The sequence below is a fragment of the Miniopterus schreibersii genome, assembly GCF_964146895.1.
Source record: "Miniopterus schreibersii genome assembly, chromosome: 1".
NCBI classification, from domain to species: Eukaryota; Metazoa; Chordata; class Mammalia; order Chiroptera; family Miniopteridae; genus Miniopterus; species Miniopterus schreibersii.
The window spans coordinates 158,843,183-158,870,640 of NC_138101.1; the positions used below are offsets into that span (position 1 = coordinate 158,843,183).

The following is a 27,458-nucleotide window of genomic DNA, read 5'->3' on the forward strand; positions in this document are numbered from 1 at the left end:
CCTTGAAACGGTCTATCCACATAGCGCTCTTCCTCACAGGTACAATTCAATCCTGGAAAATGTGAGCATGTTTTATTGCTCAGACACTAGAACTGCTCAGTTAACTCTGAAACAATCTTTTAATGTTATCTCAAGTAATTTTAAATAAAAAATATAAAACTGATATATACTTTTAAATTTTATTAAATTAATTGGGTTGACATTGGTTAATAAGATTATATAGTTTTCAAGTGTACAATTCTATAATACACCATTTGTACACTGCATTATTGCGTGTTTACCACCCCAAGTCAAGTCTCCTTTCACCATATATTTGGCCATCTTACCCTCTTCTACCTCCTCCCTCCCTCCTTTTCCTCTGGTAACCACCATACGGATTCTGTGAGTTTTTGTTTGTTGCTTTCTGTTTTATTTTTGTTATCTGAATATTATTCAGTTCTCAGATACAGTTAAAATACAAATTATTTGTCATTAAAAGAACAGAATATCCATTTTTCCATAACTATACTTAAAATAAACAAAAGACTGATACCTGGAAGGGCTCATAGAACAAAGCTTCAACTCCTTCAGACAGACCTCTAAGTAATCCAAATGGGTTTCCAAGCACATCCAAGCCCAATACAAGGACATACATCTGTTTCAAGAACTTAAAAAAAAAAAAAAGGAATTTAAGTCCTTTACAACTGCTGGAAGAAACATTATGATGCAATAGGAAAAAGGGGGGGTACTGATTAAATTAGGTTGTTGAGGGAAAACTATTCAGAATAAGCAGCACTATGTTCACTGATCTTTCACAAGGTGCAGGCAGCATGCTGGTACCTGACATGGGGCTTTCAAGTTGGTGGAGCTAGGCCTGAGGCACGTCGGCGTTTAGCGGTTACATAACTGTGGACAAGCACCGAGTCTCTAGAGGCTCGGTCTTCTCATCTGGGAGGTGTATTACACTGATCTTGCATGACTGAGCATGCATATTAAATGAATATATAAATCAGTAATTGTTACTTCATTTCAATGTTATTATCACCACTATTACTATGAAACTAGATAGGGAATAATCATCAAAAGAAAACAAGTAAAAACATAAGCTTCTTTGAACATCCAATAGCCACAATGTCTCTACACACCACAGAGAAAGGGCCTTCCAGCAAAGGAAGGAGGGAGATGGAGTAGCACGGCACAGCTGCAGGGCCCTCGCGCACGGAAATAACTACTGTGTCTGTGCATACAAACCGACCCACAGAGAAGCGGAGGCGTGAGGAGGAACCTGGCTCAGAATTCCTCTCGCGCTTCTAGCAGACCATGCTTAGAAACTGTAGTGGTTGAAGAAATAAAGTGTAATGACTCCTAAATCACCATTCTTTCCCAAAGTGAGTAACTATAAAATTGCAGAGGGAAAAGGGGCTGGAAGAAACTTTTAAAAAGGTATATTAGGGGGAAAGAACTAAAAGAAATAGAAATTAATCATTCAGGAAAACTACTATGTAATGAGACTGCAAATTGAGGTGAATTAGGTAAAATTACTACACAATCACACAAAAATGTTTTGTTTTGACGTTTTATGTAGCATATTCTTTATGAATTATTACAATAGGAAATTACCTGTTCACTGTAATGTCTAACAACACTCCACATGAGCTGATCTCTTTTATAAAACTGATACCGAATTTCATAATAAGCAAGTCTAGGGGAAGAAAGAAAGATTCAAAGGTATCACGATTATATTCTGAAAAAAGAGAATTATAATTTCAATGATAAATTAATCAATGTTCATTCTTTCACAATTAGATTTGTACATCTGCCACATATATGCTTGAGATCTTAATATTATGGTAACAAAATTATTACTAAACAGTCCACTCTCATACAAGTCTTCCTAACCACACAAAGAATAAAAAGGTTTTAACCCTAATCCCACCATACAGCAGATTTTTACCTTCTTTCTTCTTGTGATTATCACTTTGAAACCTTTCTTTTCTCTTTTAAGCAATTTAAAAATGTTTAAATTTTGTATGCATTTTTACACTTAACATTGTGAATAAGTATTTCCCTCTGCTATTTAAAATGCTATGTAATCATTTTGTGGAAAGTGTCATAACAATTCTTCTCCTGTTGAACATTTCCAAATTTTGGCATAATAATTAATGTTGCAATGTGTATTCTGAATATAACTCTTCAGTTAAATTCAAAGATTTTTTTGATGGAATTCCCCCAAAAAGAATTACTGAGTGAAAGACTAAAAACATTTAAGACTCTTGATATATATATCCCTTTCCACTCATACAAGTCATTTTTTTTGAAGGTACCCTTTTCTCAGACTCACCCCCTCCTATTACTAGAATTGTTTATATTTTGAAGTCTTTGATAATTTCCTTTAATTTTCATATATTCCTTGGTAAATAATAAAATGGAGTATTTCAGATTATATCAGCCGCTGTAGCTTCCCTTCTGTGAGTTACCGCTTACTGTCCTCTGGCAATACGGCCCTGGAATCGTTAGCTTTTTCTCATGAACCTTAAACAGTAAGACTCCTAATCCTACTTGTCATATTTGTCATTTTATCTTCCCAATTCTTTAATTGTTTTCATTGATTTTGTTATAAAGTGTTTCCATTGCTTTTAAACTTAGATTTCCTTTATTCAGAGACCTGATAGCAATTAAGTTCTATTTTTTCTTAATCCTTTCTACTTGAACTGTATATTTAATTCTTTGAATCCTACAAAATTTGATAGTGTACAAGTGAGGTGGAAATGATATAAATTATGTGTTTTTTTCTCCAAGGTAACTACTTGTTTCAATACCATTGATGAATATTCAATTGGATAAGCATTCACTGAGTATATATGTCTCTGACACACAGGAAGTATTATAATACTAGATGTAGCACAGAGTTATTATATATAATTTGCCTTATCATTATACTGAAATCTCATCCTGTAGCTACATATTTCTAAAATATAATTGTTTTAAGACATGGTCAATATATAATATACAGTTAAAACAATTCAATTTTTTTCTATATTAATGTATTATATCAAGATATGAATAACTGAAGAAAACATAAGACTTTTTACCATATCTTTATAAGTAAAATAAACAAACCAAAAGAGAATAATTAGAAAGGGGCCAAACCCTTCAAGTACAAGTAGTAAGAATTATCGTTTTTCTAAGCTAACATTCTAGCACAAATGAAGAAAATTAATATCCAGAAACATAACCTTGGTACCAAAGCCTCCCAATGTACCTTAACATAAATCTTACTTGAATATAAGGTCATCCACATCAGTCAGAGTGGCACCTATGCTTTTCAGTAGCAGATTGATGGAATGAATTGCAATCATTTCCTGTTTTTCTTTGTCTGATTCTTCACCTCCAGAACCCAAAGATAAACTCAAATGCAACTAAAAGAAAAATAATGCTCAATAAATAAAAGCTAAAAACAAAACAAAAAAATTTATATACATAGGAACCAGATCTTTTAGATACAAACAAATGTATCTTTCATTAGAGTCCTAAAGAAAGTTATTATTTGTTATTTTGTATAGAATTATCATAGAATAGCTCATTCCTACCTGATTCTCATAGTTTTTAAAATATAAAATAGTCTCTTCCAAATTTAGAGCTATAATTTTATTCAAAGTGTATAAATACTATTGTGTTTACATGGAGGGGTCCAAAAAAGTACAAAAATAGCATACTCATTTTAAGAAAACATGTCAAGTGGCACACAAGTAGTCTACCAGTCAAAATAAAAGAATCATTTATTTTCATCCAATTAAGGTAAATAACTTATGGCAACAATTAACTATAACAATTGTTATAATTACAAGTAACAATAACAAATAACAATAAGTAAAAATTATGGCAACAACTAGCAAGTCACTGAATAAATTTTTAAAAGAGTAATAATTAATGCTTTCAGCTTCCACAGGCCCCTTCCACTCAGGACTTAAACATGAGACTTTCATATTCCCATTTAGCTTATTCTGCTTTGTGATGTATCATTAGTGCAACAGCGTCAGGAAACACAGGTGAAGTTGAGACCTGTGTAAATAGAACAGCTGACTCTCCTTTCTCGTTCTGCCATTTCCTAGGCATGTACCTAAGCAAGATAGAGTGCAATAGAGCAGACGGGGTGAGGCCAGGAAAACCTGGTTGTTGGGTTTTTTATTTTAATGTGGACTTTTGCCCATCTGCAGAGTCAAGACAGTGTTGGGATCCAGGAAAGGTAAGCTTAGGTGGATAGAGATCTGCCTTTCTCTAGGGCAAAGTCACGATGGAACAAGAAAATATCTATGGTTCATGATCTTAATTATTCAGCTTCATGGCATAATTCGGTGTGTCTAAAAACATGAATTATCAATCTTTAATATCCCCTAGATTATAAACTCTGTGAAGTCACTTTATACCTCCCACAGCAACTTGGATAGTAGACATGCAATAAATATTTCTTGAAGGTATTGTTCAATCTCATAAATAACTTATTTTCAATTAATGAAAAAGAAATTGTGTATAAACTGCCACATAAAACAATATCAATTTTAAACCCAACACTAGCTGTGCCTGATACCACCAATCTAATACATCAATTTAAAATAATTCCATTTTATAAATCCCTCACTTAGGTAAATGGATTGGTGAATGCAACTGAAAATAATGTGCTGTGAACAGTTTTTTGAGAATGTAATGGATCATCAATATTTTAAAGAGTTACTTAATTGTTAATCTGGTCCATTACACAAGTTTAGAGCATTATGGTTGATAGCATTTGTGAATTTCCTGAGCAGTCACCTTCCCCTATAAAACCTAAAAAGAACAACAAAAGAAGAAAAGGAAATGGGTTCATAAAGTACAAAATCAGACAAGTGAAAGGTATCCAATTTTCTACTCCCTTAGTTACAATCAAATGTTGGAAGGGTGAAAACCACCACATCAACAGTGTAATACCTACTTCAGCGTTTTTACATTCTGGTGAGGGCACCCATTATAGCTTTCTGTTTAGACAGTGATAGTAGTTACAAAGTGCAACCAGAACATTAAACGTTGGTGAGCACTTCTTTGCTTAATTAAGAAATGCTTTTGTCAGCTTCTTCCTTGAATAAAGGGGTAATTAATTCAAGACAAGAAAACATGCTCTAGTGATTTCTCTGTGGGAATTATGGTTGTACATGTTACAGAGAACTGTAAATTATTTCAATTTATCAAATGAAATTCCCACCAAATATTTGAAACAACAAATTAAAGCCCATGATTATACATAGACCTTTAAAAGTACAACAACAATTCTACCAAATTTTCAAAATAATAATTGCAACAAACCTTAACAGGAGAAATATGAAAATGTTCAAAGAAACTAAGAACTGACATGTCAGTCATTGAAGTCTCCATTAATTCTGTGTTTAGAGCATCAATATCTTGCTGGATTAACTTTGTCTGAAAAAAATTAAATCAAGAATTTCTATTTTAATTTTTTCTCTATTACAGTTATTTCAAAGAATGGCTGATTTAATTTTTCAAATTTTATAATTTTCCCAAGAAATAAAAATTGTTACCCGTTTTCTTTCGGCTTCAGGGTCAGTTGCTGGGGTAAACAGTGCAATTATAGCTCCCAGAAATCCCTGATCAACTTTTAAGGCCATTTCCTGAATGAGGACCATAAAATACCTAAGGGGAAAAAATTTTAATGAGAAAGAGTTTCTATCAAACCTAGTAATTTTCAATGTTTAAACTTTGATTTTGGCCAAAAGCCATAGTAAGATCTTGTTCCTTCCTCTCCTAAAAAGTGTTATGTTAACAAGATCAAAGTCTACTCAGGCTGAGATTTTTTTTTTTCATTAAAGTAACGATTTCACCGAAGGTAATAATTAGCATTTAAAGTCCCAAATCCCACATTTATCATGTCACAGAAAAGACAAATACAACTAGACGATATAGCATGTACTATCTATCCATTTTTTAGAATCCACAGCAATTGCTTTAAAGAATACATCTCACTAATACATATGTCATTTATATTTCACTGACCATTTTATATATTAATTGGAGTTACAAAGTGGAGAAGGCGGTTGAAGGAATTTTGTACTTTAAAACATATAGAGGCTATTATTAAAATAAATTTCAACATAGAAAATTACCTGACCAAAGGTAGATTAATATGTTCAGGTAGAAAATAATTTTTATGTAGAAGTCACTTTCAAAAGAGTAAAATTTATTTTCAAAGTAGATTCTCATTTTAAATTCCTTTAGGCAGAGGAATATTTACTTACTTGAACTGTAAGACTTTACTGTACTCATTAAATCTTGTGATGACACTCACATCAATGAAAGGTTTGGGTTCTAAGAGGAAGAAAGAAAACAAGAAAAAGGCAATCAAGCTTTATATTAGATAAAAATAATATTTACTTAAGTTTTATAAATAGAGTATGTCTCAACTTAATTCTTGTTTTTTGTTTTTTACCTGAATCCAAAGCAATAGATTTTGGAGGGGCCACAGGATGAAAGACAACAGGGAACATTGTACCTGGTAACTGATTATCAACCTGAAGAAAAACAGAAAACGAACTCAGCAGGATTTAAAATAATTTAAACTTTAAGTTTCAGAGACAATATTATAGATGTTACTAATTTCATCATAATTAAGTATCTGTATGTATATGTGGTACTGTCAGAAATTTCACTTTAAATCTAAAATTCTTATATTCCTCAGCAAGGGCCAGCTTTTTTATATAAAGGAGCATATAAATATCTTCATTATTACATCAAGGTTGCTTAGCATGTACACTACCAATGGAAATACACCTATGCATCATGTAAGATTTTATGTACAATTTAAATAAAACGTAAATGGAGACTGGATATAAAAGTCAAAGGATACGCAGAAAGAAGAAAAAGTATAAAATGGCCTAAATAATATCTAGCAGTTATAAGTGGAAGGGAGAGAGAGAAGGAAGAAGACAAGCAAAGGGCAGCCCCGCACCCCCGACAGCCCTGTTCATCCCCACGGAATGATGGAAGAAAATCTTATTTGGGGGATCTGATGACAAATTCAAAGGAGTATTTAAAAATAACAATTTCAGTGCAAGGAAACACTCTTGCAGGCTAACGTGTCAAATTAAAGTCTCAGCAGGGACAAGGTCTTTGGAATTCACTGGTAAGTATGCTGAATCCACGAGATATTTGAGAGGAGAATAAGCACAGAAACAAAAGGAGACATCGGTTACAACGTATGCTAGAACTTTGTAAAAAAATCCATTCCCAAGGTTCCCAAGTGATCAGATACAGATGCTCCTTCACTTACAGTGGGGTGAAGGGGCTACGACCCGATACACATCATTAAATTGAAAATGCGTTTACTACTGCACTGCAGAGCATCAGCTGCGGCCTCGTGGCCACGCGCCTGGGAGCCGCGCCCGCGGCCTCTGCCCAGCCTCACGGGGGACTCACTGCACATCGCCAGTGTGGGAAATGTCAGCATTCAAAATTCAGAGTACAGTTCCTACTGAATGCTTGTTGCTTTCACACCACTGTACAGCTGAGAGACTGTAACCTGAGCCATCGTGAGTCGGGGGCTGTTCGTACAGGTACTGAACTGAGGACGACAACGGTACCTGGAGCCAGTACAGCCTGGCCCGCAAACTTCTCTGGTGAGGAGACTGCTTGAATTCAACCTGAATTCCTGATAAAAAGTCTCGCTTTATAGGGCACCGAATAGGGAGGCGCATCTCCATTGGAACTTTATCAAAATTGACCTGGAAGAAAAAAAACATGCGTTTGTGATAAGTGGGAATTAGCACTGTCGCCAATTTTAAATATTCATTTACTCACAAATTGAAAGGGAAAAAAATATCTTAATCTCTCCCTCACCAAAGTATCTACCTTAAGGTGAAATACAGTTGAGATGTTTGAAGCAGAATCATCACTTTTCTACCAAAGTTATGAGGAAAACAAGGGAAAAACTGGGGATCTTTTCAATTACATAAACTGTACTTAGAAAATAAGCCATGCTTTATATTTTTAAAAACCTCAATAGTCATGGATAATCCTAGATAATTTTAAAAGTCTGTTTTAACAAAGTTAAACAATGAATAGTTGATAGCTTATTTATATCTGACACTAATTGTAAACTTTTTGTTTTAATTTTCATTTTCGCATGGCTGACATTTATACGGGGCAGGGGTTGGGGGTGGGGAGCATATCTGGCAACCAATGCAAACTCAACCATGGGATATCAAAGACAGAGTAACCAAAACTGCATGACTAAACCAGAACAAGCTAGAAATTATAGTCAAGATTCTGAGGTCTTCTTGTAACCTCCAGAGTCAACACTATAAGGGCCTATGTATACCTTTATTTGTGAACATCTACCCATGTCCAACTATCATTAATATTTAATTGAACAAGTTTTCTATAGGTTTCCCATGATCAAAATATATAATTTTACACAGTCTTTATTAGGCAATACATATTGATATTATTCAAAATATTTTTTTAAAGTTTCAAGCAATCTTAATTTCTCCATAATCTTATTGAAAACAAATTCCATGAAACTATCTGCCTTGTAAATAGAAGAAATTATAAAAATATACCATAGTATATGACTTAATAACAATATATTTTAATTAAAAATATACTAATAAAAAATGTACTCATAAGTACTAATTATGCCATGCCAATCCTACTAATAAATAAGGATTTATTTATTAATAAATTAGCTTCTACACCCACATTTTTACTTGGACAGTAAAATTTTACTTACCACCACCACCACCAAAAACAAAATACATATATAAAAACAAAAACAAAAAATTCTGATATACCTCAAAATTATTGTCTAGTTTAATCCAGCCATGTTCTCTTGTTTCTTGATATTTCTTATAGGATTGTTCCAGCATCATTATGTGCTTTTGACTAAAAGGCTTCCATTTCTGTTTTGGTTTCATCTCCCAAACAACACCAGAACTAAATTAATTCATAAAGAAAATTAAATTAGGAATACATATTTCTGTTTGTGGAACTGTCATTCAACTCAAAATTACTACAACTATTAATTTTCTATGAAAATTATATTTATACAAGAGATTTTTTTAAACACCAGAGTATACCTGTATTATAAGAGAACATAAGGAAAGGGGGCAATGGAAAATGTTTTTCTATCACAAAGTAGCATCAATCAAAGAACTGGCAAACTTTTTTGTAAGGACCATATAGTAAATATTTTAGGCTGTGGGCTGAGACAAAATTAAAGTTATTATGTAGGTAACTTAAATAACGAAAGGGGGAAAAATTCTTCAAGTTTTTTAATTGATAAAATTCAAAATATAAAAATAACAATCGTGTACAATTTTTTAAAACACAAGTCTATTAATAATGAGAAAAACACACATTTATACTTTTTAATTATTTGCTGAAATATACTTGACATAAAACAAATTAGTTTAAGGTAAAGAACCTAATGATTCAATATTTGTATATACTGTGAAATGATCACCACAATAAGTCTAGTTAGCATCTGTCACCATACACAGTTCAAAAGAAATTTTTTACACTTCTCTTTTAGGGTGACATTTCACTTAATTAGGGCTCCAAGTTAGTGTTCCCTGTTATCAAAATCTACTGCAAGTGGTCATCTGTTCATGGTGATCTGTAATGAGCATCTTTTAAACTGTCCTTTCCCACAGATTGGTACTGACAAAATACTGCTATTGATCTATGAGAATATTATTTTAAACGAGCAAATGTATTGCTTGAAATGCATTTATAAAATTCTATTTTCATTAGAAAATTCTAAATCTAAAATTTTATTTCCTATTCTATTATATTCTTCTCTTGATAGCTGCCTTTAAAGCATGCCAGTACATTACAGATCAATCACTTCCAAATGAAGGTTAGGCAAAAGCTCTTCTATTACACAGCTAAGTAGATTATGAAATGTGGAAACTTCCTTTACACCTGCATTAAAGTCAGAAAATAATGCTGCTGTACTGTAGTTGCAGGTCATAAAACATACCCACTTCAAACGGTGTGGGGATGGAAATTTCACTTCTTGTTTCCACTTTGAGCAACAAAGGAAGTATATATATAAAACAGCCTGACATTACCTGTGATTCAAATGTTAGTGGTCATCAAAATGACTTTACTAAAATGCAAGTTTTACACATAAACAATGTTTTGTCTTCTACTTTTAGGTTGAATTCATTATCAATTCTGCAGCAAACGCTCATTTCCAAAGCCATTCATTCTTCAATAATAGTGGTTGAGGGTGCTTTTTTTCATTCAGAAAAAAATTTTAATCTTGGCACAGAACTCAAAAAGAATTCAGTAAAAGCACTGCTGTTACGCCATCAACTGCTGTGTGGTAAGACAAGTCAGGATGTTAATCTTGTATTTGACACTACTGGTTTGATAATACATGATCGATTCAAATATTTTCCACAAAGTACCTGCTGATGAACAATACAATGAATAACCATAGGCCAGCTAAGTCTTGTTCTGTTCCACACATACTTTTTCCATCATCACTTGTAATGTATCTTAGAAAATTCTACTTCAGGTTGTAATGGATATTTCTTCAACTTGTTTGAAAATATTCTCACCTGTTTGTTCTATGCCAGCTATCACAGAGGCTAATTCTTCAGTCATTTCAAACTCAGCACTGCCTTCTCAAATATGTATACAACTGAGCAGCATTGACTCATCAAGAGTGAAGAAAAAACACTCAAAATAACTGGCCTTGTTTTTTAATTGACTATTGATGTTGCTCTGAATGTCCTCAATTCCTCAAACAACTGTTCTCACCAAAAGGCTAATGGTCCTAAGTTTATTTTCTCTGGACGCATTTCTTCAGCTGTTATAATCACATCATTCAATTAACTCACCATGGTAAAAGGCTTTCCTTGCTTGACTAACAAATGAGTCATTCAGAAACTAACTTTGGTTGCAACCTCATTTTTTTCCTAAAGAAAATCTGCTGTGATTAGATACTGAGTCCTAAATTTTCTAATTTTTCTGGGCATTGCTCTCCTGGAAGTTGGGTATACTGTGATGCATGCTTAGTTTAAAAATGTCAATATATACTGTATACTTTTAGCACAGGTATAGTGTCATTACATAACTCTTTGCCATTTCATTTGATAACTGCACCTTATAACAGAGACATTCAAAGTTCATCTTTCTCTTCTTGTTTTGACACGATGACTACACATTAGTAATAAAAAAATGAACAAAAGTTGTAGTACAGTAGTCCCCCTTTATCCACAGGGAAAAATGTTCAAGACCCTTAGTGGATGCCTGAAATCACAGACAGTATGAATCCTAATCAACTTATGCTCTGCTGGAAATGTGGCAGCAGCTTCTTCGTCAGCAGACACAGCCTCTCCAATAATTTCATATGTTTCAGTCCAAAACTAGTCCTGAATCTGTGTAACCATCCCTTACTTGCAGTAAATGGCTTGGTATCACTCGTTTCAGGGTTCATTTTGCTGAAGTCTTCATATAGGCTCAATGCTTTCTTGCAGAAAAATGTGGTCAATCAAAAAAATCAACAGAACATGTTTTCTGCTCATGTCTCTCACCCACAAATTTAATGCCTTTTCCATCTTAACTAAGCACTTATCAATACTGTGGCTGTAACTTTTGCAGTTTGAGGTGCAATAGCAAAAATTAGCATGATTTCTTTTTCCTTCTTCAGAATTTCATGAACAGAAGATTCGTTCTTACCATAGAGCTCAGCAACCTCAACATACAGTACTTTTCTTTCCTTATTAAGTTGAGAACGTGCACCTTTTTACTTAAAGGAAGCACTTTATGGCTTCTCTTTGGCATATCCAAATTGCAGGCATCACTACCCTTGCATTTTGGAGCCATTATGAAGTAAAATAAGGGTTACTGGAACTCATGTGCTGCAATACGTGACAGCTGATCTGGTAGCCCAGATGGCTAAGTGATCAGCAGGCGGGTCGCATACCCAGCGCTGATACTCTGGATGAAAGGGTGACTCATGTCTGAGTGAGGCAGAGCAGGACGGCGAGCGATTTCAACAAGCTGCTCAGAATGGTGCGGAATTTAAAACTTACGAATTGTTTATTCCTAGAATTTTCCATTTAATATTTTTGGACTGCAGTTAACCACTGGTAACTGAAGCCACAGAAAGTTAAACTGCAGATACAGGGTTAACTCCTGTGTAAACTGTATGGTGGCGCTCAAACACTCAAGTTCTACGTCACTGACATCTGCTGCGCACTAAGTGCAAGGACAGGCATAGGCATTTAAAAGGATAAGCAAGGCTGTGTTCTAAAGACGCTTTACACAGGGGTGACCAACTTTGAACTTCACATAATTTTCAGGTTACAAAATATTATTTTTCTTTTGATTTTACTCAACCACTTAAAAATATTAAGAAACATTCTTAGATCAAGAGCTGCACAAAAATAGGTGGCAGGTTAGAATTCCTAATTATACAGTATGCATAATGATAAAATATAACTCCACAGTATTTTAATGTACGTAGCTTGTCAGTACTGATTAGACAATGACAGTGTTAACAATGTCCTCACTATACAATGTGTTTAGGGAACAAGAGTTAATGAAGGTAATGAGTAAAATACCTATTTCAAATTATATAAATCAACACTGATTTGTGGTAAAAACTCTGCAGCAAACTAGGAAGAGAGAGGGACTTCTTCTGGTCAAGGTACTACAAGAAACGACCAACGAATGCATAAGCAAGTGGAACAATAATTGGATGTTTTTCTTTCTCTCATTTCCTCTCTCTCTAAAAAAAAAAAATCAATAAATTAAAAATTCTTAAAAACCCTATACACTGAAATGTATAGCCAAGAGAATATATTACTCATATATACATAAATGCATTAATAATGTATTAATTAATTGTCATAGCATTTATAGAAAGCTTAATCTGTCAGGTGTTGTACAAAGTGCATTATGTACATGATGGCTTTATTAAATTTTTTACTTCACTAAACACATGAACACCAATAGATTTTATGCTGATTATACATGATCACATGTTAACCATTCCACCCATCAGCCTCCAAAAAACGAGTCTTTTACCAAAGTTAGTGTGATTAGAAAAAAAATAAATAATTCAAATATTTTTCTTATACATGTATAAGCAGAACCAGAGAAAGTAACTGGTCCCATTACTTTTAAACAGTTCTAAATAATCACCCATTAACAATTATGTACCCATGTCAAATACTGCCTCCTCTATGAACCTGTTTTCTAACTTATCTGACCCACTGTTGTTGGCCTCTCCTGACCCCTGCCAGTTTCTCCAGCCTCTGATGCACAAAACAAATTAGTTGCTTCTACCTCTGAATTTCCATTGTATGTGTGCATACTTCTTTGTAGCATTTCTGTGTTTTTATCATTCATTTATAAAAATACATATAAACAACTAAGAAAGACGCAAACCTTTTTCTTCCCCATCAACTGAGGATGAGTATTGTAAAGACAAAGACATTATCTCAGTGTCTTTCTATCCTATGTGGTTTTCAACCAACTGGCAGTGAAAACAACTGTTCCGTAAAGTTTCCTGAAAGAATGTATAGTATATCAAATTCAGAACAGGTAAATGTTTACTCATCAAATTTGATATTATGAACTCAATGTCTTTTAAAGATTTCTGATGACTTATCTCCCTCCTTCCATACCTGGTTATCCCAATATATGAAACTTCTTGCTTCTTTTCATTGTTAACCAGTGAAAGCCCAAGACCAAGAAGAGAAAAGGTTATTTCATGATCAGCCTGCTCCATTTCTTCCGCCTGCAGTGCTTTGGAAACCAAGGCAACATCATCAGTGAAAAGCAAAACTCTCTGGCGCCCATCCAGGAATGACACCCAGTGTATCTGGTTGTTTGCATCATATGGAAACTGTCCACGTTCATCCTGGGGAAAAGAGAGACTTTCTATTAAACCCACAAACAGTTTTATTACATAAATCTGAACTACAGTAACAGAAAGTTTAGAAAAGTTTAAAAAGCATGACTATAAATTGGAAAACTCTAACCATCAAAATGACATAAACTTATAATCTATTTCAAAACATTTCACCAATTTTTTCAAACAATAATAAAGATTGATAGTGCTTAATTTTTTTTTTTTTATACCTTAGTTTGAGTTACCTAGTTGATGCTCAAAAGGCACTTAGCAGGAACAAGAATAGCCTTCAATGGCACCAATGCATAAGATGCGTACTTGTCTCCAAGATGGACAACAGAATGGTTCAGAAGCTTATTAGACCTCAGGTAAAACTAACCTAGTTTATTTTTGTTTAAAAATTTTACAACAGGGCAAACATTTATATAAATTACATTTCACCAAGAATAGCCTTTTTGGCTGAAGGTCTCATATAGCTCTAAAAAATATGAGGCTCGATTTGGTTAGTTTTTTCAGAGATCAAAATAATGATTCCTCTTCATCTGGGCTTAACATAAATATAACCACAGTTCATTTCAACAGATAGTACAAGTACCTACCTATGTGCTTTTCATCTCATGCTTTCTTAGAAAAACACACACAAATAAACAAATAAAGGATTCCCCAAGAGTATAGAAATAATTTTTTTGTTGTCAGAAACAGAGGCATGGATACATGGAACAGAATGACAGCTGTCAGAGGGGAGGGAGGAGGGGACAGTGGATGGAAGAAGGTGAAGGGACTAGTCAAAGAACATATACGACTGACATGGACACAGACAACAGTGTGGTGATCGCCAGAGGGAAGGGAGGCAAGGTGAGGAAAGGGAGATGTGGGCAAAGGTGGGAGAAATGGGGACATCTGTAATAGTGTAAACAATTAAAAATAAAGTAAATAAAGTAAATAAAATTTATCTATTGCTCTTAACATATCTCAAAGTAGCCTAATCAAATTTTTTAGCTCTAATATGCAAATTGTGTGTTTCAAAGATACCTATTAAGAGGAGGAATTCTTTCTTCATAAACTACAAAACTTGCTATGTATGTTGGTTCAATCTTAGTTATTTCAATATTCTCTAATTCTATTTGTTTTTCATCTATTGGATCTGTTAAAAATTAAACACGGTTTGTTAAAATATCCTCAGGTAATTGTGTTTCACTTGACTTCCCGCACCTAAAGTTTTGTATTTTGATGCAATGTCATTCATTGTGTGAAGGTACAGCTATCAGGCCTTCTATGTTATATTATCATATTCTGCTTAATGGTTTTTGCTTTGAATTAGAGTTGTTCAGAAATTAACCTCAACAACTTTGATTTCTTTTTGTATCTGTTTGCCTGTTGTCTTTACTATCTCTTCATGTTTATAATTTTCTGTGTTAGTTAGGTTAAGATAGATCTCTTGCAAGTAGCTTATAGTTAGATACTATTTTTTAACTTAATCTGAGTGTTTTTTGTCATTTACTAAAAGAATTTAAACATTTTCACTTATTGACATAACTAACAGGAAACATGGTTTAAGTGGGAAATGTCTTATTACTACGAAGTTAGAAAGTTTTGAATTCTAACCAGCAGTTATAAGTTTCAATCATAAGAATTAGAGATAATATATGAAACACATTAACACATAACATACAATCAATAGAAGGCATTTGCCATCTATATACTCCTTTAGGTTTCCTTCTTTGACTTTAAGGGCAAAATTTTCTTCATTTTCTCAATTGTCTTAAAATTCACTTATCACTGATTTTAGTTCTATTAATTGGTACTGGTTTTTTAATAAAACCATAATCTTTTATCTATATTTCTCAAATTGAAATGTAGGGTTAAACAGTACTTATATAATATTATATAATATATAATATTCTGTTTCTCCACTACTCTTTCACTTTTCTTTGCTGTTTTTGTCTTTTATTTCACCAGGCTTTCTCCTATTTCATAGCTGTCTTTTCCTTATAACTCAGTTGAGGATGCCATGCCTATATTTTGAAAATTTTCTTCTGCTCCTGCAGTACCAACTCTTCCAGAGGTATAGCTGCCCTCAGAATATACAGGATAATGTCACATTGTGCTCCTGAAGTAGTTTTTCATAAGCCCCACGTAATATTTGTGTTTATTCATATTTGAGGAGCAAAGACTGGCTCAGCCCTAGTGCTTGCCAATACCGTACGGATTCCCTTTGAATTCCCATGGCATGTCCACCAGGGCCTGACAACTCCCTTCTCAGATCAATTAAACGGACAAAAAAAATGGGCACTGCCTTGCTTCTACATCAGTTTTCATAATCTGGCAGATTACCTCTTGACTGAGGTGCAATTAGCTACTTTTCCTACTGCCTGGTTCTCCGATAGAAGAGAAACATTAAAAACTGCAATCCCCTGCATACACTATACCAGGATTCTTCCGGAAGCAGACTCAATATACAGATTTCAACAGCCTTCTCCAGGATGCTATTCCCACTGTCTCTCATGTCTGTATACTACTTTCTGCGAGTTGTGGTTGCTGAGTGGCACTAAATGTGAGGAAAGGGGAAATAATACCGCAGAGTACAGGGGCCCCCAGTATAGGTCCTATGTCTCTGAGCCATGTATCTAAGAGTATCAGAGAATTTAAGCCTCTCTCTACCACTTATAAATCTTGAGAATTTCTCTGTTGTAAAAGTAAAGCACAAGCAAGCCAAGAGAGCTCCAACGAATTGTTATGATGAAAATCTCTCCAAGAATCTTGTAACAGGGGAACTATCAGTCTGATTTTTACGGGTATTTCAGAGGGAATATAGGAAAGGATAATTCAGTCACTGATGGCCAATTACCATTTTAAAGCAAAAGCCAATAAAGTTTTTTTTTTAACAATTGGCATTATCAGACAATGGAATATGACACTATATGAACTGTTCATAATAGAATACATTCCTATAGAAACTAGATGATTTCTCATTATGCAAGAGCTATTTCTATATTAGAGAAAGGTTAATAGATGAATTCTTAGGCCCTTCTCAAAGTCTAAGAGTCTAAGAAATAACATATTTGATTTAGTTACCTAAATATTGTTTCAATAAACATTTCATTAAATTTATATGGGAGAATTTGCATACTATAAGACTCCTTTAATTAAAAAAAGATGGCCTTGATTGGGAAAGCATGCCTAAAAACCTCACAGCCAACAGTGGTATGCATATGTTCAAAATAAAGTTGTTTTTCACTTAGCCTTAAAATTCCTTCCTTTTAAAAACAGGTACATAAAAACGTACTTTGCTGATCTTCACTTGGGCAAGATGAAGTAGGCCAGTAAATGAATTATTTTGACATATCTAAGATAAAATATTGAACTATTTGGAATCTTAAGTCCAAAAGTAACTTATTTTGAAATATTTCCAATTCATTTTTAGCTCAAAAACTGAAGACAACTATGTGAAGCTAGCTTGTTTGCTTCCTTTGCCATCATTCACATCAAATGATACCTTTAACAGATCGTGTTCCCCAATATTTGCTGCATATCTCCATGTAAGTTTTCTGGTACCAGTAGGATCTGCCCAGGCAAAAAGTCGAGCTTGTCTTGGCAGCAATACCACTTCTTCCTGTGACCCACTGAAACACAACCAATGGAAGATTAAAATATCAGCTTGAGAAACCCAGACCCGTGTTTTACTGAGGTAGAAATTTGCACAAAAATCTTATAAAATTGCTTCTGCCTAAAAATAAGTACCCTAAAATGCTCAGTAAACTAATGGTTTTGAAGCTTGAAGTAACAGAACAGTGCCCTTTCTGAGGTTTCAGTATGCTCTAAACTGATGCAGGTAAGATCACAGCAATTGAATTCATTAAGGTAAACAGACTGGTATGTGAGAACACACCTGTAGAAAAGCTGCGAATAGTAGCAGTATTTAAATTTAAACTTTTTAATCAAATACAATTCATAAGAACTATGAGTTGCAGGAAAAAAATTGGGTCCATACTGTTGCCACTCTAAGGGTGGTCCGTGGACCAGCAGCATCAGCACTTCCTGGGGCGAGGGCCGGGAATGCGAAATCCTGGACTCCATTAAACCCTCCTAATCAGAATCTGCATTTTAACAAGATTTCCAGGAGATACTGAAATTAATAATTAAAATCTAAGAAGTATTGTCCCACATAATATAAAAAACTTTCCAGAGAACTAAAAAACAACAACAAAAAATAACACAATTAAGTTTCTATCTCAATCTCTACTTCTAAATCTCTCAGTGGATTCAAGCCATGAGAGTTAAGAACAGACAAATCTGTAAGGCATTATTTTATATTTATATATGTAGTTACATATGTAGAATTATTTTATAATAATGTCTTGCAGATTTATAATAATCATTCTTTGCAAATACATAATATTATATATTGTACGGGTTTAAAACTATCATTAGTTTTAAACAAAACCAATAAAATTCCTATCAGTGTGTACTATACATTCAACATGAATACTCAGTGTCCTCCCATCTAATCTTTTACTACCTCTACCAAAAAAAACCTGGATATAAATATATAGGAAGAGGTTCACTAAGCATTATCAGGTTACAAAAGAAGAATGTTTAAACAGATTCACAATTCCTTAGATGCAATTCTGAAATTTATAAAACTCCAAAAGTCCAAAGATTTTTCTGTAAGTTTGATGTTGACAGTCATTTGGCAGCAAAACCTGATCTAAAATGATGTGAGACAATTAACAGTTTTCATTTATCCCAATCAGTATAAATATTCCTAAGTTTTGCTGCAGAAATATCAATTTCCTGTGTTTGATCGTAGAGTACTGTCTCAAAACCTGATGAGGGTATTAGCAGTAAACAGCATGTGTCCCACATTACCCTTCTAAACTCGGAACACATTTAGTCTCAAGTGTTTCCTAGATGGAAATTTGAAGCAAATAAGATTTTGCATGAACTCTTCTTTTTCATACCTCTGTTTATATGTGAGGATGTCCCATGGTGTATGGTTTATTATTAGGGCCGGTGCAGATCCCTCATGGTAATCAGAGAAGGTTATGACAGTTGAATGTTCAGCAGTGTTTACATCCACCAAAATACCCCCATTCTATTATAGGAGAGAGAAAAAAGTACGTGTGAGGTAATGCTTTAACCTGTACTTACATTTAGAATTTTAATCAGCTATGTAGACACAACACTTTGTTTTCTTAAATTCTTACGAAAAGCACACTGTCTCTGACCTCTTACAAATCTATGTATGGCATTACATATTGATACAGTGGTATCTTCAAATAATTACAAGTAGATTTTAAGGCATGCTGTAATTTGAAAGCAAATTTTAAAAATCAAAGATATTTTATTTTAAAACATGAAAACCTACCAGATCTTCTAAGCTCAACAGAGTGCCATTATCCTGTCGGTTATAAAAGAATGGTCTGGAGGATCCTTCACAGCCCACTACTCTCACACAAAGTTTGCCTGACAAATTTTCAGGCCAAAATGGAAGACACTAAAAATATAAAAGTTAATATTAGTCTTAAAACAATTCTGTGCTATAAATAAGACAGTGGTTAATTAAGTTTTCACTTCTAAGTATGATCCTGTTTTAATTACTACTCAGTTCCTTAAAATATTCCCTCCACATCTCATATTAAGATGATTGATAATATAATGACTATGAAATCAAAGAAACTCTATCAGAAGAATATAGATATATTAGTCCATACACCCTTATGAAATAATTACAATATGAGAAACTGAAGAGCTTATGATTAAGAATGTCTCAAATACCTCAAATCTTTAAAAACTAAAATCTTGGTAACACTTTTTATGCATATCTTACTTTAACTCCTAATGCACTATGAATTCTTTCAGAATATCTTATCCAAAATAAACCAGAAAGATAAATAAAGGCAGAGGAGAATCTACAAACCTTGCTGGAAGTACTAATACCACCTACCCAGCTGTCTGACCTTAATCAAATTATATACCTTTTTGAGCCTCAGTTTTCTTATCTGTAAAACTGACATTTTTAGCTTCTAATACAAAATGTCTCTCTGTTAGAGAATAGTGGGTAAATTCTACTTCTGAATAAAAATACTACTGTTAATCAAACTCACATCAAAGATAAAAAGATTAAAAAGATAATGGGCATTTATTTGTTGCCAAGTCTGCGGAGATCATTCTAAGTACCTTGGAAGGCACATACCTCCTAGAGCTCTAAATCTGTTTGTGTTATATTTGGAATCCTTCCTCTTCAAGTTTTGCTAAGTATTTTTAAAATGATTTTAGAATTTTTTTGAGATATATAGAAGAATGGCTCTATCTTCAAGGTCAGCTGGTTTGGTTGAAAACTCAGGTAAATTCAAGCACTAAAGCTTGTCTTTGCACCTGTCCTCTCCCCGCCCTCCCCTTTTCCCTTATTCTCTTCACCTCCTTAAATCTTACTCACCACCTGCAAAGTTTAGTTCAAATCCCACCTCTTCTATGAAATTTTCCCCTTTGATTTAAATCACAATGATCTCAACTTCCAATGACTGTATTAACCTTAGAAAAGCATGAGATTAAATTTCCTTCTCTGTAAAGTAAGGGGGTTGAATTTTAGGAAATTTTCAAGGAGACTTCCAGCTCATCCTTTCAGAAATTTATAACCACCTATAACTAGGCATATACAAAATTTTTTCCCCATGTGTTAATTTATCTGTTTTAAACCCTCCAACAAGATTATAAGTGACTTGAATACAGAATCCTTTATACTGACTACTGAGACAATACACTGTATATTACCTTTATATCCACGCTCTACACATATAGGAAAACTAGAGAATTAGTGTTAACCACATAGACTGGGCTAGTGATAAATATCATCAACAATTTACTTTTTTTAACATATGCTTACAGTGTGTAACAAAAGTCTTTCAGTAAGAAAACCTTTTAAAAATGCTAGTGGCATGCCATACGGACAAAAGAGCAAGTTCGTGAGGGCTCCTACTACATTGAAAAAAAAGTCTTTCAAAGTTGGCTGTCCTATTTTAACACAAATATGACAGAAAAGTGAGTATGTCAAAAAGGCATATATAATTCTTATTTATATGTCTATATTTATTCGTACATTTTAGGAGCCAGTTATATCAAAGGAAAATTTACCTCTGAAGAAGCAATATAGTTCCACTTATTAGTTGGCATTGAGCCATCAGATGCAATTTCACCAACTTCTAGTTCTAATGATGACTTATTTGCAATGGTACAAAAGGGAGTCAGAGTAACTATTCGAGTAAGATTAAAGCTGCTCATTTTGATGCTAACGCCAACCTGTGGAAAGGAAACAAACAAGCTTATCATTTCCCAATACTTTATACAGCTTCTTTGAAATACAAACACACACACACACACCCCCCTTCATAGAGACTTCTCAAAATATTTTAAAATATTATTTCTTAAAGTAACTACTATAAAGTAACTACTATAAGCCATATTCCATTAATGATTATCTACTACTAAGAAAAATTTTGGTTTCTTAGTTTGGCTCCATCAGAAATCAACTCAAGAAATATCAATTAACAATTTAACTAATGATGACTTGTAATAACAGATTTAATTTATTTATAGTCTTTACTTTTTAACATTTCAAACATAAGCTGTTTTATAATTAGTGTAGAGGCTCAAGTTTTGCTGCATTTATTATCTGTTGTTAGTAAAACAAGATAAAAATTTCAAAGTGGAACTAAAACAGTTCAATTGGCATCAGATTGTTCAAATTTTCAGTCAAATTTAAGATTAAAGAAATGTTTGGCAGGGAGTGGAATGGAAGAAGAATTCTAGTATACACTGAATATTTACCAAGTTGCTTATGGATATATTCAACTCACTGTCATAAAGTTTGACAACTTCTGTTTTTGCTATGGTACTACTGGCCATAGAAATTTGTAGAGATAACAGTCCTTTGTATAATACTATGGATTAAAATTTCTGTATCCCTTAGGATCCAGCTGTTGTACTGAAGAAAATGTAAATAAAGTCAAAGGTAAATAAGTGAACAGAATCTTACCAGGTATTCCATATTGTTGGCAGGACACTTCACACACCCATAACTTCCCACTGTATCCAATGAAAAACCATTGGACCAGGCACTAGTCGAAATTTTTAATTGTACCTACACCAGAGAACACATATCATCAGATAAGAAACCTAAAAGACTATATTAATTTTATTTGATGAAAAGTTGCTAGGTCACTAGAAATTTACTTAGTATCATGGGAAACAGAAAAATATAATCAAAGTCATACTGCAAATGGTAACAAAACTCTGAGGGTCAATACAAAAGTAATGTTCTGACCTCCTCATTTACCTATGCAATGAGTATAGCGATTTGAAAGATTTATACCAGTGAGACCTTGTGTTGTTTTAAAAAGAACTATAATGTAAAATAGTTTTCAGCGTCAGACTTATGATACTGAGCTAAGAAATAAAGTTTTAGCACAGAGTTTATGCCTTTAACATCATTCAGCAAACCTTAAGTAAAAGGCACTGTGATAAGCAGAATGGAAGGCAATAAAACACAGTTCCTATCTTCAATGAGCTTCCAACTAAACAGAGAAAACAGGAAATACATATTAATAATTATGATGCAAGATATGATAAAAGCCATACAAAAGGTACAAAATGCTATCAAGGTGAGAAAGTAAAAAGTTTACTTCTGGTTGTGGGATTTAGATCAAGTTTTATAGAAGAGACATAACTGTGTTCCTGTATTAAGTTCTACCCACCCAACTATAATGTACAAAACCTGAGGACAACCAAAGGTCAGACACATACACAGTTATTATAATACCATGTATTAATATTAATCAACATTCTAAGACAGTAGTTCTCAAAGTGTAGTGATGGACCAGCACCATCAGCATCACCTGAGAATGTATTAGAAATGCAATTATCAGACCCTATCCAGACCTACTGAATCAAACTATGAGGGCTCAGCAATCTATTTTAAATGCTATTTAAATGCACACTGGGGCTATTTGAATGCACACTGAAATTTGAGAACCACTGTTCTAAGAACATGGATGGGATATCTAGGCCCACTTTAGATGGTCAGAAAATCCTTCACATATTTCAGGCCTGAGCAGAACGCCAAAGGATGAAGAGCAGATAACCAGAAAAGATGAGGCAGAGAGGGAACCAGAGGAAAAGAGGTATTCTAGACAGAGGGTGAGTATACAAAGGCCTAGAGGTAAGGATCTGGGAAGTGTATGGTAAGCAATACCAAGAGGGAAGGTGGGACGGAGGGCAGGGGAGAGATTAACCAAAGAACTTATAAGTATATATGAACAGCCATGGACACAGACAATGGGACAGGCGGGGCGTGGAGTGGGTCATGAGTGGAGGGGTAAGGGGTGGAAAGGGGGGACATCTGTAATGCCCTCAACAATAAAATATATATATATATAAAGATATGAGTCTGAAAAAAAAAAGATGGAACCAGAGCATAAAGGACCAGGCTTAGGAATTAGTTTCTCTCCCAAAGGTCTGGCTTAGATCTTCATGCATAGGACTCGGGTAATATACACCAAATTCAACTGTTCATCTTTTGAAATGTCATTTCATCACTGATAAACTACATAAAATCAAGCTTTCTACCCAAAACTACTTCAAGAACAGAAATAATTCTAGAGACACTAGAGAAAAGAGAAACTCGGCCTTGGAGATGGCTGCTGTTCCTAATGCCCACTTGACTGTATTTCTTAAAAGTCTCCTTGGGCCTAATTCATACCAACAGCACTTAGCAAAGAGGTTAAGCATGGTTTTAGGGAAGGCTAATGACTCCCTAGTTTCCAAATTAGGAGTTTAACTTGTTATATCAACCAAAACACACCTTATTTTTACTAAAAATGTTCTTCTTCTTGAAAGAGAATAAAATAATATCTCTAAAATCAGCTGGATGTTTCACATGAATATCTTCTGAACGATACTGGAGAACCCGAGAAGTCTTATTGATTAGCCAGTAGGGGCTAAAGACAGATAGCACAATCCGACTGCCAATTCGTCTGACATGTATTGACAGGTCGACTGTCATCACTTCTGTGGAGTCAGAAGAAAAACACACAAGAAAGAATTCCGGAAGTGTATCACATATACGGAAATGTCCACTCCAGTTTTTGCCCTGATATTTCACCAGAACTAGTTCCATTATTTCTCCACTGATTCTTGAATGTAGAACATCAGCAGTATTGCCTTCTGCTAGCTCATGAGTTTCTGCTGTTCCCTAAAAACAAAGACAAAATTTGCTTAGTGATTTTTAAAAAACCCTCTTGCTATAGCAACATCATATTCTATGCAAATACTAAATAATCTACCAGATACAGACTGACAAGTGTTCAATAAAGTAACATGTTTACATATTATGAATATCCACTAATCACAAAGGACTAAAAAGAAAACACTAAACCATAGCGAAAGACAGAAACTGTATTTTGTCCACTGGTAGGCCAATGGTCATAAGTTTTGAGAAAAGTCGGATGTGGGCCAAGAATCGAAGACTGGATTTAGGAACGCTGGCTGCTGTCCATTAAAAGCTGTGTCACTGAATAAGCCATTTAACTGCCTGGGATTCAGCTTCACTCTCCATTCGCATACTGTGCCTAACAGTTCCCACATAAATAGTCTTAAGAAAAGTGGCATCAAACTATTCTGACAAGGTATCTAAGTAAGGTAGGATTTTTTAAAATGAATAATAACAATAAATTAGGCTTTCTTATTGAAAGCTTCTCTAGTATAAATACTATTTGGTTCATTTAATTAACTTTAGTCTTCACAAATCAGGTTTGGCTAATTGCCTGATAAAGAAAACAAATAAGTTAGGTTCCAAACACTTTCCAGACTTTTGTATGTTAAAATGTGCGACATGCAGAAATTTAAAAATATTTATCATACTTCATTACTAGAAAATGTTCCCTATTATTTAAGATGGACAGTAATTACCTTTAAGTTCAACAGAAACTTGAAACAAATAATCATATTAATTTTAGAATTAAGATGAAATATCTTCTCACTGGCTTTTTTCTGTCCCTTAGCTAATAGATCTTTACTTAATTATAGTCAGTAATGTTGTAATAACTATGAATGGTGTTAGATAAGAATTAGACTTATTGGGGCGATGACTTCGTAAGCTATTAAATGTCTAATCACTATGCTGTTTGCCTGAAACATAATATTGTATGTCAACTGTAATTTAAAAATAATAAATATAAAAAACAAATAAAATAGATTATTACAGTTCTTAATTTACAACAGATGCAGCAGAGTTAGATGATAGGGAGCATGGAGCCAAACAACATATGTTCAAATTCCAGCTCTACAATTTATTAGCTGTAGGATCCTGGGCCTGTCACCTAACCCCACTGTGACTGGAAAATGGGTCTAATAAGAGTACTGCTTCGGGAGGTTATTGTAAGGATTAAATGTGCTAATATATCTACAACACACAGTACAGTGGCAGATACTATATCAGTTTTTGCTGTTATTAATATTATTAATGCACTATAAGTATGCTACGTAAAACACTGACCTCAACTAAAAATACTATAAAAAAACTAGAATTCACTCCATGCAGTAATGAAAATCAAACAAAATGCAAGAAACATACCTCAAGTAAATATCTTAGGGAATATGGGAGAAGATTCCGCAAAGTGAGGGTAGGATAAAGATGAATAATGTACGCTGGATCCCAGTCTTCCCCGTGTGTACAGATATAGCTTAATTCATCAGGCACAGCAATGGTATTGACTATGAGAGGTAAGAAGTTGACTTCTACGGATGGGCACTGCAGCATGCATCTGACTTCCCTGCTCCTGTGAAGTTCTTCCTTCCAGGAAATGTAAGTGGTGGATTCTCTGTACTGATTCTCTAAGATACCAGCTGGCTGAATAAATAATTGACATCTACAGAAAATGGTGGAGAAAAAAGTTTTTATTGAGAACGTAAGAAAAAGAATCTCATTAAATCTTATTAACTCTACAAGGTAAGCACTATTATCCCTATTTTTTATAGGTGAGAAAACCAAGGCTAAGAAAGATTAAGAAACTTGCCAAGTCACAATGCTAACAGATGGAGGAACTTTCTGGGAAAAAAATACTCTGTAAACAATGACAATTTTTTATTTTTACTACTTATTCTTTTTAATCCTCACCCAAGGATATTTTTTCCATTGCTTTTCAGAAAGAGTGGGAGAGAGAGAGAGAAAGGGGGGGGGGGAGGGAGAAACACTGCTGTGACAGAGACACATCAATTGGTTGCCTCCCACACTCGCCTCAACTGGGGCTGAGGATCGACCCTGCAACAGAGGTGCATGCCCTTGGCCGGAATAGAACCCTGGACTGTTCAGTCCACGGACCAACACTCTAACCACTAAGCCAAACCGGCTAGGGCAACAATGACAATTTTTTAAAATTTCATTTCATATACAAAGACAATAAAATAAAAAAAGGTCTAAGAAATTCTAAAGCATCAAATATACAACAGAAATTTTAATCTGGTAAATTCAATGATAATATAAATGTATTTCTCTATACCTCCATGTATGTCTTAAAGCTGACTTTTACAGATATTTAAATAATAAAAATATAAGGTTACCTTTTCTAAAATATGTCTCCAATTCACAGAATTAAAAAGATATATTATGAACCTTTTAAAGCTTAATATATTCAAGAAAGTATCTACCTATATGAATCTAAAGGAACATGGAACTCCTCTTCAGGTCTTGCTACTCCAATGCGCTCCAATAACTTAACATTTTTAACAGATTTATAGATGATGAATGCAATCGAGAAATGGTTTTTAATCTGTTGGATAAAAAGACATATACTGTTAAAAAGATGCAGAAGTTCAAAAGAAGTATGTGAACTGCACACAATTACCTTTAGATATAAAAAATTTCAAGCCCAATATTGAAAGACATTTTTATTGGTAACTGACAATTTTTAGAACATTTAAGTGCTACATATATGAAACTTGATGTTTAAATGGCAGTTTAAAATTATTAGGATATTCACATACTCTATATATTACATGCTGATGTTTACTGTTAGTATATAATGTTATTGTTCAAATACATATTAATCTGGAGGTTTCAGCCATTATGTTTCCTCCAGTAAAGCCTCTTCTCAATGCACTGTGTGACTACACAGAAAAGGAATTACAAGAAAAAAGGAGTACGACTCTCTTTTCTTGACTACAACATGATTTAGGCTGGAGTTAACAGCAAACTGAAAGCTAACAGTGGTCAAATTTTGAAATCCTTTCATTTTTATCTGATGTCATAAGTAGGAAGAAGTTATTTTGCTGACCATATGCTGAAATCTGCAATAATTTACAGAAAATGGAAAAATGGATAAAGCTTTAAAGGTATAAACAGTTATACAGAATGAGATGTGAAATTTTAGGGGTAGGGAGATCATTCTAATATACCTAGACGCATACTTAAAAAAATTTAATCCTAACTGATATACAAATAGAATGAAATGTTATTCTATTTGACAACCAAATTAAATAAAATTGCTCAGTTCTGAATCTTTAAAGGAAT

General features: G+C 33.8%; 1 protein-coding gene across 4 annotated transcripts in view; it reads right to left on the reverse strand.

The window, feature by feature from the left end:
* Positions 1-27,458, reverse strand: part of VPS13C (vacuolar protein sorting 13 homolog C) — a 165,423-nt gene that overhangs the window by 21,362 nt on the left and 116,603 nt on the right. For all 4 annotated transcript variants that reach the window (XM_081137882.1, XM_081137883.1, XM_081137884.1 and 1 more), the window contains 18 exons: positions 26,597-26,718; positions 25,524-25,818; positions 23,754-24,143; positions 21,930-22,034; positions 21,029-21,193; positions 19,263-19,391; positions 18,856-18,989; positions 17,391-17,517; positions 13,668-13,903; positions 8,814-8,955; positions 7,605-7,745; positions 6,455-6,536; positions 6,264-6,333; positions 5,550-5,661; positions 5,317-5,430; positions 3,259-3,398; positions 1,600-1,681; positions 533-646 (listed from right to left, as the gene is read on the reverse strand). In XM_081137882.1, the coding sequence (XP_080994008.1) occupies positions 533-646; positions 1,600-1,681; positions 3,259-3,398; positions 5,317-5,430; positions 5,550-5,661; positions 6,264-6,333; positions 6,455-6,536; positions 7,605-7,745; positions 8,814-8,955; positions 13,668-13,903; positions 17,391-17,517; positions 18,856-18,989; positions 19,263-19,391; positions 21,029-21,193; positions 21,930-22,034; positions 23,754-24,143; positions 25,524-25,818; positions 26,597-26,718 (2,700 nt within the window). The remainder of the gene's footprint in view (positions 1-532; positions 647-1,599; positions 1,682-3,258; positions 3,399-5,316; positions 5,431-5,549; positions 5,662-6,263; positions 6,334-6,454; positions 6,537-7,604; positions 7,746-8,813; positions 8,956-13,667; positions 13,904-17,390; positions 17,518-18,855; positions 18,990-19,262; positions 19,392-21,028; positions 21,194-21,929; positions 22,035-23,753; positions 24,144-25,523; positions 25,819-26,596; positions 26,719-27,458) is intronic.